We start from the raw sequence: 16232 nt of genomic DNA on the forward strand, positions 1-16232 counted from the left end.
CTAACAGTGCAGTGTGGCTAACAGTGGGCATGCGTTACTATCATTCATCGTCATAACACCGCCCACATGCCATTTTAAAAGGTAACACTCAGTACGTGGTATGGACACATTGGAGTTTACGTGATACAGTGTTTTAATGAACTGAATAGCTACGTAATGTGACCTATGTTACCTGCAGAGTAGTCAATCTGTTATTTCTAAAGTACGCTCGTTACAGCTGGATGTTGATGTACTTACACTAAGATTTATTTGGTTAAGCGTCCCATACTCGTACGTTTAGTGACATTAAACTTTGTATTTGTATATAAATATTTCACAGTACGTTATATATACGCTCCTTTCTAAGCAGAAATTAGTTTCAAACAAAGGCATGTAGTCCTTCACCCACTCGCACGATTTTGTGTTCATTAAGAAACTCATAATTTGCTGAAACATTGTACCTTGATATTTCAGGATGCATGTAATAATGATTATCTGAGTCAAATGAAAGTCACTCAGAAACATTTGAAAATCAATATTGTAACGTACACACTCATAGTGTTCGAAATTGCAATCAGTTTGGCAGCCATTACTATTTTATTCGACAAGCTATTCACCGTATGTGTTCAAGATGACGCCGTGGTCATCTATTCTTAATACATGAAAACTCTGACGCGACTCAATTTCGGGGAAAATAGTACGATTACGTACAAGTTATTCTGTATGTTAAGAATAAATTAAACAACCTTGATGGCGCTGTACTTAATACTGATTGGATACATTTGTGGGCGTATCAAATTAAGTCGTGTTAGATGTTCTTAAGATTTGAAAATCGACATTCTTTATTATGTGTGCTACTGTATCACTGTTAACAATCTGACTCGTTATTTGGACACTGCATATAATGAAGACTCTGTGCACTCGATATAACACGGTCACGTATTGGAGATACACAAAACATCACATGAGATTGTGCATATCATTCACAGTAGTGACGTTTAGTGTGAAGTATCTAACCTGGTGATATGCACAATAAAATTTGTCTTTTTATATGTGCTCCAACAGCACGCAGACAAACCAAATTTCTTGGGCTGTATTGGACTACTATAGTTGCTTTACAGTATCATGACGCTAATAATGAGGCTTTCTCAGTCATTGAGAATCTTCTTTTGGACAAATCTGCTGATTTCATTTATGTGTCTCGTATTTGTCGATGCCTTTAACGAATACATTTTTTGAACCATTAACATAGTTATCCTACTTGTTTTCATCAACAGCCTTGGTTTTTTTCATTTTTTGATCATGGCTTTCATAACCTCCCTGAATTCAATGCATGTATACCTCTCACAGGTTTCATCCGTTGTTATCTCCGGCAAAGTCTTCTTCATATCAATGACGATCAATGTAATTTTATGTGTGTGGGAGATGCCTGTAGTTGGCTTATAATCAACGTCAAGTAAGCAAACATTGTTTTTACATTTCATTGTTAAAATCTGTTGAATCTTGAAATAACAACACACAATTGACATGCAAATAAGTGTCATGATTTATATTTCAGTCAGTTTGACAGTGGTTGCCATGACATCTACTGATAAAGGTTAATGACAAGGCCAGATGGCGAGCTAGTCGAAATCAACCAAAAACATCTTATGAGTCTGCAGTTTTTAAGATTACAGTACAGTAGCTGTAATCCTAAACCAATTTTGTTTGCGATTCTAACTAAGGTGGTATCTTTGTGGAATGTTAGTGCAAGACTATTACCCCATAAATATTAGTTAGTGTTGACAATATATAGTAGTGTTTTTCTAGATAGCTTGACGAGTAATTAATTGATTATGATGTGTAAAACTTTCATGTGATTGGTTGTTTGTTGGAAGGCAAGGCCTTGGAGTCCCTTATACTGATTGTAATTGGTTAAGGAGTGACAAGAAATAAAGAGTGATTTAATGCTGTCTCGGGTGAAAACCAGGCATTGTGTTCAACACAAAAATCATCCTGGGAACACTGTATGATTACAAGACAAAAGACATACATGATGGAAGGGATTCGTGAAGTTTTAACGGAACATCTTGGACAAATGACACAAGCTATTGCTGGAGACCAAAGAATGACACAACAAGCAGTAGAAGAAATTCAGGAAGTGGTGGAAATCGTCCAACGCCTGTCAACATGGGAATCGGGCCAGCTCCGTTTAAAGGTAAACAATCAGAGAACGCAACATCCTGGTTACAGAGATTTAATGGTACGCAGACTTTAACCAACTGCCAAATGATAGAAAAGCGGCAGGATTCAGAATGTTGATGACTGGCCCAGCCGAGATGTGGGTAAATGAATTGCCAGCCCAAGTAAGAGATGATTATGAAGCTTTAACGGCGGCCTTTATTGCATATTTTGAAAACGCCGATTTAGACTGGATACTAGAACAAGAACTGTCTGAGCGAAAACAAGGGGCCGACGAATCCGTAGAAGATATCAAGTCACGTTGTGCCCGACTTCGTAAAACACCCGAAGAACAATTATGTTATTTTTGCGCCGGGCTACGGAATGACATCAAGAGCCAGGTGATTGTCCATCAGCCTCAAACGATTGATGAAGCCAGACGAAGAGCCAGACTGAGTGAGATAGCTTGTCAGATGCAGGAAGGCGAGAAAAAAAGAATGGCGCGGATCTATCAGCGATTGAACTCAGCGTGGAAAGGTTAGCACAGAAAACTGAACAATTATTACAACAACATCGACCACAGTACGTATACAACCCACCGCAGTTCCAGGGACCAGAGAGTCAGGTTGGTTCAAACCTAACTTACCAAGGTAGAAAATTCAATACAATTCCGATATGTGGCATTTGTAATAAACAGGGTCATTCAGCAGCCGGCTGTTACAGCCGTGGAAGTTATTTCAGTGGAAATTGTTATAATTGTGGCAAAAGAGGTCATAGGGCAAGAGAATGTCGGGAAGGGGCACAAAAAGGGAATTTGAAAGATATAATTTGTTATAGTTGTGGGGCGAAAGGCCAATTGTGATAACGAAAAACAGGGGGGTAATTTAAACCCAAAAAGTCTATTTTAGCAAGGGCGGAGAATAGACTGACTAGCCATAAGAAAAGGATGGTAGACAGCCCTCTTTTGTGTTCAGTATCAACCGATATCTATAGAAATAGTTTAATTAAAGTAAGATTAGATAATTACAGGGGGAATATGCGTACATTACAAACAGAGCAATAATCCGTTCCCGTACAAGCTGATACGAACAGGGTGAAAACAATACAAAATTTGTCTTGAGTCTTGAGCGCCATAATGCAAAAAAATCACAAATTTCTATGCTGATTGACAGTAACAACAGATCTCTACATAATGCAAATGATGTTCAAGCAGAAATTAAATATTTTATTTTAATTTATACCGCAGTAGGCGGATAAATCAATTAAATATGGACAATATATTTACAACCCACTCCAAATTAAATTCCATAGAAAGAGATTCGTGTGAAGGCCCTATCACAATGAACGAGGTGTTTGAAGCGCTAAAGTGTTTACCAAGCAATAAAGCCCCAGGTAATGATGGATTAAGTCCAGAATTTTTCCGCACATTTTGGCCTCTAATTGGAGAAATTGTCGTAAATTTCCTTAAACAGTCAACAACAGGGGGTTATCACACTCATCGAAAAAAAGGGAAAGATAAAAGATTTATCAAAAACTGGAGACCAATAACCTTACTTAATACTGATTACACAATTGCATCAAAATGCATTGCACGAAGACTTGATAAAATTCTTCCTAAAATTGTTAATGAAACGCAGTCAGCCTTTATTAAGGGTAGATCAATTGGGGACTGTGTACGCCTTATTGAATCAATTATGCATTACACCAAAGATACTAATCAACCAGGAATGATTTTCAAAAGGAGTTTGATAGCTTGGAATGGGATTTTATTTTCCACTCCCTTAACAGTTTTAATTTTGGCCCTTCCCTTATTAACTGGATCAAATTATTTTACAATAACCCCTCCAGCTGTGTGATGAACCAAGGTCTCAGCACTGGCTATTATTTTGACACTTGAATTAGTTTTGAATTCACTGCGATGTGATGACTCTATTCATGGAATTCATATCCAGGGCATGGGGGTTAAGTATTCTGCATTTGCAGATGATCTAACCTGCTTTCTCTCGGACAAACTTTCCTGCATCAATTTGTTCTCCCTCCTTAACAAGTTTCAGACATATTCAGGGTTACACGTAAATTATGACAAAACAGAGGCAATGTGGCTTGGGTGCTGGAGGTCTCGTACGGATAAACCATTTGGGGTTCTCTGGCCATCAACTCCAATCAAAATTGTTGGTATATATTTTTCTTACAGGTGTCATGAATTTGTTTTTGCGTATCTGTTGACCGACTTAATTAACTGATTATTAGCGAATTGCTGTGTTATGTCTGTCATCGTTTAGGCTTATTTGAAGTTTTGGACGGAACTTGGCTCAGTGATTTGGAACTAATTACCAGATAGGTGTCGCGATTCTGACAGTTGGTATCCGTAGTTATTAATGTAGTGAACGATTAATCAAAAGATATGACGTATTAAATGCTTAGTGTGATTGGCTTTATGATTGAAGGTTACGCCCTAGAGTCTTTTTACTGTTTTGTAATTGGTTAGAGTTTTGAAAATGAATAAAGAGAGTTTGAGTTGGTCTTGGGGAGCACAGCACGATAGACGCAGTCGAGGGTGGAGTCCTGGAGAGTCGAGGGCAGTCCTGGAGAGCCTTGGGGCGAGTGTTGACGCAGTCTAAAAGAGTCTTGGGTCAGCCTTGCGATAGTCTTGGGGATTTTTCCCCAGGGCGCCGTGTCTTATAGAGTGCTCGAAAGAGCGACTAAGACGAGAGCTGTAACGTATTTCGTTGTGTGTGTCTTATTTGACTGTAAAGTATAAGTGACTTTCCCGATCCCGCACCTCAAGGGGACGAGATATAGAGACGAGACGAGTTTCCCCCCTGACACGTGTGGAGAACCCCGAGAGAAGAATTTTCCCCGTGATACAGGTACGAGAGTGCCTATCTACTAAATATGGATGCTCCTATTGACTCTCTTAATAAATGTTTGTATCTTTAGTCCTCACGTAGTCTGAGTCTTATTGGCAAAATTCAAATTATTAAATCACTGGTTATTCCAAAATTTCTCTATATATTTAATCTTATAATTGTCAAAATGGCGGATATTAAAAAATAAATAATACATAATTTTAATACAATTGGAGTTACTTGGTAATCTGTCTTCATTGTTTGTTGTTTTTGTTTTGTTTTCTTTTTTTTTAATTTTTTTGTTTTGTTTATTACTGTGTTTACTGTATTTATTAAAGTCCTGTAATTTTTTGTTTATTTGTTATAAAAAATATTTATCAAAAAAAAAAAAAAATGCTGAAGTACAACATGCGAAGACTGGGAAAATACATACATATGCTATAACCTATCAATTCTGGGGTTTAAATCCAAAAAAAACTTGTTTTAGATGTGATGTGTTAATATGACCTATACCTAACTCAGTTTCTATTTGATATAATACTGTCCCCATACATGTAAATTTTAAATTCTAAAAGACGCATGCCACTGTAAAATATAACATTCATTTTGGTGGGATGGTACACTAAGCAAGCTGTTGACTCTAAAAAGGAAATACGTTATCCGTTGTCTAATTATTTGTTATGTATTTTATTTTAAATATTGTTTATTCGACATATTTCTATTTACGTATAGAAGTGCATATAAAGTACATATAGACAGTAAAAATTGTAAGTTCGGATTTTGTTTGTCTATGCAAGTTTTGTTTGTCTATGTCTACCTCTAGGCAAATCTTCCAGCCTCGATTATTGTAAATGGTCGAGACATGTACGCCCGCAGTCAAACAGATAAAATAGGAATGTGCTTACTTACACTGTATACGTGACTAGAATTTAAATCAATATTTGTCTTCGCAATACACCGTGTGAATGAATTTAGGCATTGCAATGATTATATTGGGTACACATAGCAAATATAATGTTTAATTGTTTCGGCGATGACATCGTAGTCTTTTTATGGGAAATGAAGCCGAATGAAATCATTAAATTAACTAAATTAATGTCCACCCCCACTATAATTAAAGTGTTACCATAGCGAATTCACGTTCGTACATTCTGTTCACACGCCGTTGCACTACTTTTTAAAATCAACAACTTGCATGTTTAGGGTGGATATTATAAACATATATTACATGAATTTCATAAATAGATTGTTTACTTATAATTATTGTATTTAGTAGTGACAACTTAGCAAGGCATCAACCGTGAGCCACGTCCCTGCTAATCACGTGATCGTACCAATGACTGCAGCAATTGGCTGATCGCAAGTTTACTCTGCCACGCTTTAGAGATTTGAGTTTTAAGATAGAGTTTTTAACTTTTGGTAAAAGAGGAGCAAAGGATAGCGAGGGATCACCTCAGCTGACTGTTTGGATGAATAAAGCTCGGTTATTTGTAATGAACTTATGTGTATTCATTTGGATCGAACCTGGTATCTCTACGTGTAAGTGTTATCAGCCAAGTGAGACGAAGTCCCCCTTCCTCAACGATAGTGTTCATAACATATGGTGGAGAATCCTGGCATCAAGCCCGGTACCTCACATCATGTCATCCTTGGTGTTCGAGGGTCCCCGGATTGAAATATATCGTAGTTTTCTTTTCATTTCGAACCTTTGGACATTGATCAATAGAGTCTGCAAACACAATTGTTGTTTGCGCAACGCGTCTAAGGCTTCATATAACCAAGTCGTGACTCAGGGGACACGGGAAGGTAAGGTCAACCACGGGATTCAGTGAATTTGTTTGTATTTTATATTATATGTGTTTGTCATCTGTTTATAAATTGTAATTATCTGAATCGTACCATCGCGTGGAACTGGTTAATTTCTCACTATGAACGCTACTTGCTACGTACTAACTTATGAGTAGTCGTAGTTCAGTGGCGGATCCAGAGGGGGGCCAGGGGGCCATGCCCCCCGGAACGCATGAAAATGCATCTGGATTACGCATAGCATCGTCCGAATCGCACGGTCCCGTGTCTTCGACTTATAGGCCTGGACCCCCCCATACATTTTGCTAGATCCCCTCTGTCGTAGTTAGTGTAACCAATATTAGCTGATGTGCACAGATAAACATCGTGTCATGGAATTATTTATGGCATTGCGTAGATTATCAGACCAGCACAAGACACGACGTGACCACAACAGATACTGTTCATGAATTAGCTATTTTAATATTTAAATCAGGTTTACAATCGAAGGCATTCAGTGATTTCTCCGTAAATTTCATTATCAACCTCACTTGTATTTCAATATCTAAATTTATGGGATGCCGTTTATGCATTAATTTGTATAGCGTTTTGTATATAGATGTAAACTGATTGTATGTAAAAAATGTTTCATAATTATTAAATGATATTCCAATACAATTACATGAAAATCATCATTAACGTTTATATTTTGTAATATTTTATATGCCAGAAGTTATTAATTATTTGAATAGTTTTATAAAACTATTATATATTCTTATATTATGATTGATCTCAGTTTCTTTATTTCTGTTTTGTTCTTGACTTTTAAGAAAAAGCTATTACGAAAGCCATGGATTGGCCTTCTTGGTATTGTATGCGTTGACAAATAAAGTCTGTTGACAGCAGTCTGATGTATTATGCAGCATCAAATTAGTCCTAGGACTTGTTTTCAAAAACCGCTTACTGTGATAATTTTAGCGGGACGGTCACTATGGGTACTCATCTGTGCCATAGTGTGCAAACAATTGTGGTGTTATTGTTCCTAGTTTTGATTATGCGAATTGATTTCTGATCTCACGCTGATCAATTTATTTGTCAAATTGACAGTAAAGCAATTACATTGATACTCACAGTAAAAACATAGACGAGTAATGATGGAACAACGCAATGATGGCATTGTTTACGAGACACGTGCAACCAATCTGGTGTCGCTAAATCTAATTTATTGTATGTACTATACTTTATTCTACCGGTCTTTGTTTTTAATTAATGTGATCTAAACATCCTTTGAATATAAGACCGTTGACACATCTGTTAAGATTTCAAAAGTGTCTTTACTCATCTCTGAGTACTTCAAGTCCATACAAGCTTTCATACGTTCTCGCTTCCATGTGTGTCACACGTTAATTTTTATTTACTATGATTACTAAGTAAATATTTAGTTGTGAAAGGCGATGTCGGAATCTCCATATAATTTACAATGAATAACATTTTCCAAAACACTGAATAGTATGTGTTTATATGTCAGTTGTTACCACTGTAACTGTCGGTAAAATGTACACCGGATGAGATTGCGGCCTTGTTTCCTGTAAAATGTTGGTTTCTTGTTATTAACAAATGAGAGACTGTTGATGTTGATAGTTTTGTAACAATATGTCAAATAGCGTGTTAACCATATTCCTAAGCATATTCAAATAATTAATACTTCGGGCATAATTATCGAAGTCAAAAACTGGACGCTATTATTCACAGAACAGGTAAGCGTGGGAAATAAATAGTCTATATCCGGGTTCACTGTGTCATGTATTTATATACATAGACATTGTTCAGTATGAGCAATGCTGAACTCCTGCGACAATCCAACTAATTGTGATCACCTGTTTCACTGACTGCACCCGAACCAACATAAAATATCACTGGTGAGGAGAGGGTATTCCCTCCCGACTTTTCTCCACCGGATCGGCGAAGCCAACTTTCACCTGGACATCAAAGGAAACACAACACCTTCATGTTTTTGACAGAGGTGTGGATCCCCGAGATGAAGACGACGTGGAGACGATTGCGTCCGACATTTCTGATTTATCAATAGTCATGCGGGGTAATAGCCCTAAGAACAAAGATAGTGAATCCGCCCATCGGTTGACTCCCCAGCAAAAACGACATTGAACCACACGTATACACTTATAGGCTGACTCCCTAGCAGCAACGATAGTGAACCACACCTATCGACTAACTATTGGAAGAGCCTGTCAATTCAAAGCGTATTATAGAACATGCCAGAGAATTCTGTCCTGTCGCGGCGAAACTCTTAATTCGTTCACTGACTAAGATAAAGGCAAAGACAATAAACTATTATCATCATGATTGTTATTATTGCCCTCACGAACATGTATTATTATTCAACTATTTATAAACACAACTCAAAACCAATCAAATAAGTAACAGTACAAAATAAGTGATTACTTATTCAGAAATTTAAATGATTGCCACTTCACTTTTAGGTAATAAATACAGATTTCGTATTAATTACCTAAAAGTGAAGTTCTCTCAATATATTTCTTACAATATATTGTGAGAATTGTATATTGTGAACATGTATTTACAAAATGTTACTATCACAGTGAACAAACAAACAAACAATGAAAATGGTGCTCTGCATAGTATAGTGGTGAGATAACATTATACTAGTATACCACGCACTTCCACAGCCCTCCTTGACTCAAAGTTTTTTAACATTCTCTTTTTTGGGATTGCCCTACTTTAATTTGCATAATTTGATCCAAATCCTCGCATTTTTACTTAAAATCTATTTTAAATACCGATAAGAATCACAAATCAATATATCAATTAAATCAAACTAATTTGCTCAATGTGTAGCATATGACTGAATGAACAAACTCGAAATTGGTCCCGGATTTTTGAAAATTACTCGGATATTTGTGACAAAGGTCATGAATAAAAATAGTTCATGCTTTTAGCATAAAGTTTACAATTATGATTGGTCTAAAAATTAAAGAGGAGACAAGTGATCGCTATTCAATATATCAGAAAATAATCTCGTGTAGAACATGTGTAGCATATTTCATTTTTCTACTCCAGAGTTGGAAATATCGATAGGTTTAGAAAAAAAGACTGTTAAACTCTTTGAAATGTCTGCATATCATGATTTTAGAGAAATCTACTCAATACGTGAACTAACATAATCGTAATAACATGTGTACCAAGTGTCACGCTACCACCTCAAAATGTGTGACTATCACAGTCTGCTGGATTAAACGTATGACGGTTCTAAATACATGGACACGTTGTGATTAAAACGATACTGTAAACTTAAATTATTTCCAACTGAAACAAGACATACGCATGATATTTTTTTAAATGTGACGGCTGCAACTATATTTATTTTAAGGAAACTGACCTTTGACCTAGTGCATATTATTACTAAACATTATTAATTTTCTATCTCTGGTGGCAATAACCAGATATTTATTGAAATGAGGTGTTGCGAATGCGCTTTTAAAATGTCTATTTGGACATGCGCAATTCGAATCTCTGACGTCAAAAGCAACAGTGGGTAATAAAATCTAGTAGAGTCATAGCCAGAACGGCTTATCCTGTTTTCAATAACGACCGATCCCAAAAGGCATATTTAGTATGAAGTTGTACCGAAAACTCATCGCAATTTGTGTCATCATGTTGATGCTTTCCGCATATTTTGACATCTCCGAAGGCTGGAGACGACGTAGATGTGGTCCTTCAAACTGTCAAGTTAGTGGATGGAGTGCCTGGGGTGCATGTTCGGTTCTTTGTGGCACGTCCGGTACACAGACAAGAACACGTTACGTAACTGTTGGTCAGAGTTGTGGCGGATCGTGTCCCTACCATATGAGCGAATCCCAAGAATGTAACTACGCAAGCTGCAATGATCATGGGTTTCCACTGACGTCATCGTGTAGCTGTGAAGATGAATGGTGGGATACGTGTTGTGATAAACGTAAGTTCGTTTTAAAACCCATGAGTAATATACCCAGTAACGTTTTGACATTACACTGTACAATTTAACAGATTTTTCACACTAAAACGCTTTAAACGCTTCGCTTAGTTTATATGATTAATAAGTGAATAAATAAAAGTAAAATGTAGCTGTGAATATCGATGTCCGAATCCCCACTTAATTAACTTTGAATATCATTTTACAAAACACTGAACAGTATGTGTTTATATGAGAGTTGTTACCACTGTAACTGTCGGTAAAATGTACACTGGATGATATTGCGGACTTGTTTACAGTAAGATGTGGGTTTCTTGTTTACTTACAAAAGAGAGACTGGTATTGATAGTTTTGTAACAGTATGTCAAACAGCGTGTTAGCCATATTTCTAAGCCTATTCAAATAATAAATTAACATCAGAATAACACCACCTACATTGTGTGAAATTTTCAAATAAAGTGAACACACCCGGGAAGTTATATAACTTAACTCAAATGTCTTATTTCATACACAAAAATCATTGACTTGTGTACATACAGGTAAGTGTGAGAAATGAAAAGTCTGCATCCGGGTTCACCGTGTCATATAGATGGATTGTGCAAGCGGTTCATGAAATGACATGAACGCAACAGACATTCTTGACACTTTGTTATATGAACAATGCTGAGCTAAGTATTTGTGTTTTTCTTTCTTTGTTGTATAATAATCACAATAGCTCGCCCTATTAACTGACTGCACTCGATCCTACACCAATATAACATATCACTGGTGGGGAGAGGGTAATCCACCCCTATCCCATCAGCGAAGCCAACTTTCACCTGGGCATCGCAGAAAACATTAACGTTTTTGACAGAAGCGTGAGATAAAGACGACGTGGAGTCGATTGCATCTGACATTTCTGATTTATCAATAGTCATGCGAGATATTTGTCCTAGCGACAAAGCAAAGATAATTGTCGTCATCATTTTCAAGTCGCCGTAAAAATATTGACATACCCAACAAACAAAGAGCGTATACAGCGTTTGAGAACACTGAGAGAACACTGCGGACAAAATTACTGAAGCAGAAATGCAGAAACTACTGACCCGGATTCAGAGACTAATGAACCCGGATTTAGACTTTTCATTTCCTACGCCCACCTGTACACAAGTCAATGATTGTTGTGTACTAAAAACGACATTTGAGTTAAGTTTCAAGTCAAATTAAGGGAGAGATGCAGTTTATTTGGCTTGTTTTTTAATTGAGTAATGAGACAATGAAGATGGTATTATATATCCAGCATGTTATATATTTTCTGAAAGCTTATTATACAAACTTTGTAAAACTTGTCTTTATTTTAAATATCCAGAATGCGTTTTTGATTTTGGGTCAAAAATATGCTTTTTTGGACAAAAGTGGTTTAAAAAAAATTAGCTCAAAAAGTCCGTTTGTGGATAAAATTACATCACTGGATACCTTGGTATACTACTAATTCGAATGCGTCCACTCATCTCTCTAACGGCTTTCAAAGTCGCACAGCATGACCTCAAAGTTCACTCTTTTCTATTTTTGCATAATTTATATATCCATGTTAATTGCGGACTTGTTATTTTTGTTCCACTCGTCGTAATAAACTGTCCGGACGCATTTTGAAGGGGGAACACCTTGTCAATAATGTGTGAAAATTTCGAGGCAAATGATCAAAGCGTCTATCAGCTATTTTAATTTAAATCCCAAGAATTTTGTTCAGCGTGTCCAATCCCATTTTCCCACTGCAACATATTTGTTAAAAGAAATATTTGAATTCTGTTCGTTTTTTAAGGAGGCAATTTTTTTATTTTTTCCGATTTTGGTAACGCCTTATTCAGGGATTTTCTAAGACAGTTGCAGACAATCAGCGCACGGATGTACGTACTAGTACAAAACATGCTGTTGTACTACCGGCGACGGTCGCTGCAAGGAGAGAGCTCCAGCTCCTAACGTAAAAGTTTTAAAATTTCGACCGGTTTTAAATAATTTGTGTTGGAAATCTGACATGACATGAGTGCAAAATTAAGGTGCATTTTCGAGCGGTCGAATTTTTCTGAATAGAAATCAGCAAATGAAAAAATAGGAGTGCTAAACAGTGTGCTCGTTAGTTTAAAAAAATGGAATGTCCGTCAAATTGACGTAAACTTCCCCATTTTTCACGGAAAAAGCAAAGATCGTGGCCGAGTTGCAGGCTAAAGAACTCAAAAATCAAAACAAAATCATCAATCAGTAAGTATTATGACAAGGAAAACAAAACATCAGACGCGGAGAAGCGGTCAGCGCGTCAAAAGAGTTGTTAATGTATCAAGTTACCTCTCTCTGTGATTTATTTTTCATTTCATTTGCTTGTTTTCAATTAATTTTAGCGTACCTCTGCAATTTATTTTAGCATTGTCAGTTGTTTGCTTCATTGAATTAAGCGGAGTTCGTCCGGTTGCAAACAAAGCTGTCTCGCACCACCTAGCACCTAGCATTGGACAAAAGATACACGAAAGTTTGTATCTCCCCGACCCAGTGCAATATATCCGGTTAGAATCAAAGCTCACGTGTCCCTTATTTGAGGGACCAGATTCTGCCGTAAATTCGGGATGGGATTTAGAAAAAAAATAGGACTTTTAAGGTGTATTTTAGCGTCATTTTCGGACATTTCAATCATTCCTGATGCCTAATATAGAGTCTAAGTTTTACCGTAGTCATTGACGCCTATTCAAGAGTATGATGTTTATTGTGACTAGCGTGAATGGGTAAGCTTCGTTTCGACAATGAGCTGTTATCACTGTGAACAATGTTAAATTATTCTTCACATGCTCAGTTTATTTTTTGAGAACAATTATTTCAAAATAAAATCTCTCAGTCAATCAGAAACTCGGATTCACGCCTTCAGGGAAAGTCACGTTTGGACGCTCACATCGATTTTGTTTTTCGTTCGGCGGGCTGATGCCTTCAGTGTAGCTTTTTCCTCGTCCGACATAGAAATCATCTGAATCTTCTTTCTACCTCTCTTTCTTTTCACACCACGCATAATGTAATGATAAAAATTAGGAAAAAACGCTGAGGAAATATAATGTTTGGTTTGCTAGCGAGCGATAACTGATTCGAGAATAATTGCACATGCGCGTGAATTGAATGAACTATGACCCGTACAATCTCGATATGCATATTGTCAATCAAAGGTCCTGTTATTTGCTTACTCATGCAAATTAGGCAATTGGACATAAACATTGCCATGTGTGAGTGTTTTTTATTTTTAACCAGAAAATAAACAGCAATTTTAATGGTGTTCCAATAAGAATTCATTGGTCAAATTTTCACAGAATGTTCTTTAGATAAAAATCTATATAAACAACGAAAAAAAATATTTTTGATTGAAATTCACAAATAAACTGCATCTCTACCTTAAGTAAATTTAAATAACTTCCTGAGTGTGTTCATTTTATTTGAAATGATCACACAATGTAGGTGGCGTGTTTCTATATGAAAATGTCTGCTTATAAGTCTTTTGGATTATAAAACGACTAAATCCTTCAAGCCTATGAACGTTCCTTTGTGTTTAGTACCCGAACTCTTTTGTTAAGTACAACAGTATTTAGATTGTTGGTATTTATGAGCTCTCGCATGATTGGTCAATGTATGAACAGCTCTGCCAATTTACTCCCTGTTAATTTAGGCCCCGTGGACAAGAATTTTACTCCGGGGTTACATCCAAAAACTTCAAAGAGTTATGATGGCCACTGGAAAACCTTTTTTTTTTAATAAACGCAACAGAATAACATGTTTCGATTACAGTGAGATGTTTTCTAAACAGATCTCTGAACGCCGGGATCGAACGTACACAATTATGTGTGTTGCCGGGATATTGTAGTAAGGGAAGTTTGTTTCAGTTCAGTTCGAATCGATCGATGGATCGATCCTTGATGAAAATTAATCCTTTGTTGTTGCGGCGTAGGCAAGACTAGGACCAACTTATGAATTTTCAACAGCATTCACCCATTAACGATCCTTCCCAAGACGCGACAATTTCAACTGAATAGTAAAATCCGTCGCCGAAAAACTCAACTTCTTGGTATTCATATTCTAATCTTACCCACAAGCCGCACTGTGACTACTTATACCATTCATTGAAACTAGTAGTCTGGGGTACACTGCAACACATGATGTGGACTTCCCGTTATAATGCTATATAATAACTATCACACGAACCCAATTATAAATAATTTAAAAAAAAACGTACTAATACCCGACTGATTTGTTGACCCGATGGAAAAAAAATACCATTGCGATAAATATGCAAATTTGATGAACAATAATCGTCGAGGAGTTCCGGTATGTGACCTTTGGTTGACGAAATGAAAGACACGATTGGATATACATGATTGCACTAACTTAAACGAATTTCACGTAAACTATTGTTGTTGTTTTTTTTTCGATTTTAAATATGTCGTACATTCTATTATCATCGGTAATGACTTCGACAAAAGTTCTACGTTCTCAACCGAACGTAGCGGTTACAACTTGCAAAAAAGTTTCTTTCGATCGTTCGTCGTCTGAGCAGAAAACAAATTTAGCTTTGTTTTTTATTTTGGGTCATTTAAAAATACGAACAGTGTCACTATTAAAAACTTTTTATGTTTCATTGGAGTACTCCAAAATAATAGATTTTTGAGGAAAGTCATAAGCACTTCATTCAATTCATATATATGAATTATCGCCTCATCCAGTAGAACTTAGAAGGCGCTAGTTCTGTTAGCACTATAAAATATATTAATTAATATGTGTGCCAAATTTGATGTTTCTAGCCGAAAATTGAATTCATCATGCATCGTCTGATTTACACATGACTGCAGCTATATTTCTTTGAAGGTAACAGTTCTTTGACCTAGTAAATAAACTACAAAATATCAATTTTCTACGGTGGCCCATATATACAATTAGTCCGCTACATGAAAATCCGTCGGCTACTTGAAAATTACTCCGCTACATGAAAATCGGTCAGCTACATGAAAATCGGTCGGCTACATGAAAATCAGTCGGCTACATGAAAATCGGTCAGTTACTTGAAAATCACGGTAACACAAATTATTAAATTTTTAAAGAAAACAAGCGAGAAACTATATGCACCACAACGAGCTAAAGATTATGCATTTGTGTCTCGTATTGTTTAATTATTTTTAAATCTATATAACGGCATGGTGTAAAACTCGTATGTATATTTACCAAAAGCTTGCTACACGTGACGTACAATGAAGAGTTTAAATTTAAATCGAGAGCAATGAATTGACATAATCACGTAGCTCTTTAACCGAACTTTGCGAAGAAATACTACGCGTGATAATTTACGCATGTTTTGCAATAACTTGCATACTAGTATATATTTTTCGCTGTTATTGTAATTAACATTATTGTTGTTGTTTAGGAGTTAAAATGATATAGAAATCCATTTATGTATTATTATACACGTG

General features: G+C 36.4%; 1 protein-coding gene across 1 annotated transcript in view; it reads left to right on the top strand.

The window, feature by feature from the left end:
* The first annotated feature begins 10358 nt into the window (after positions 1 to 10358).
* Positions 10359 to 16232, top strand: part of LOC102806757 (uncharacterized) — an 82537-nt gene continuing 76663 nt past the window's right edge. The window contains exon 1 of the mRNA XM_085495694.1: positions 10359 to 10767. Coding sequence (XP_085351820.1) covers positions 10428 to 10767 — 340 coding nt within the window. The 5' untranslated portion in view covers positions 10359 to 10427. The remainder of the gene's footprint in view (positions 10768 to 16232) is intronic.

Source organism: Saccoglossus kowalevskii, chromosome 22, assembly GCF_978046115.1.
Source record: "Saccoglossus kowalevskii chromosome 22, keSacKowa6.1, whole genome shotgun sequence".
NCBI lineage: Eukaryota > Metazoa > Hemichordata > Enteropneusta > Harrimaniidae > Saccoglossus > Saccoglossus kowalevskii.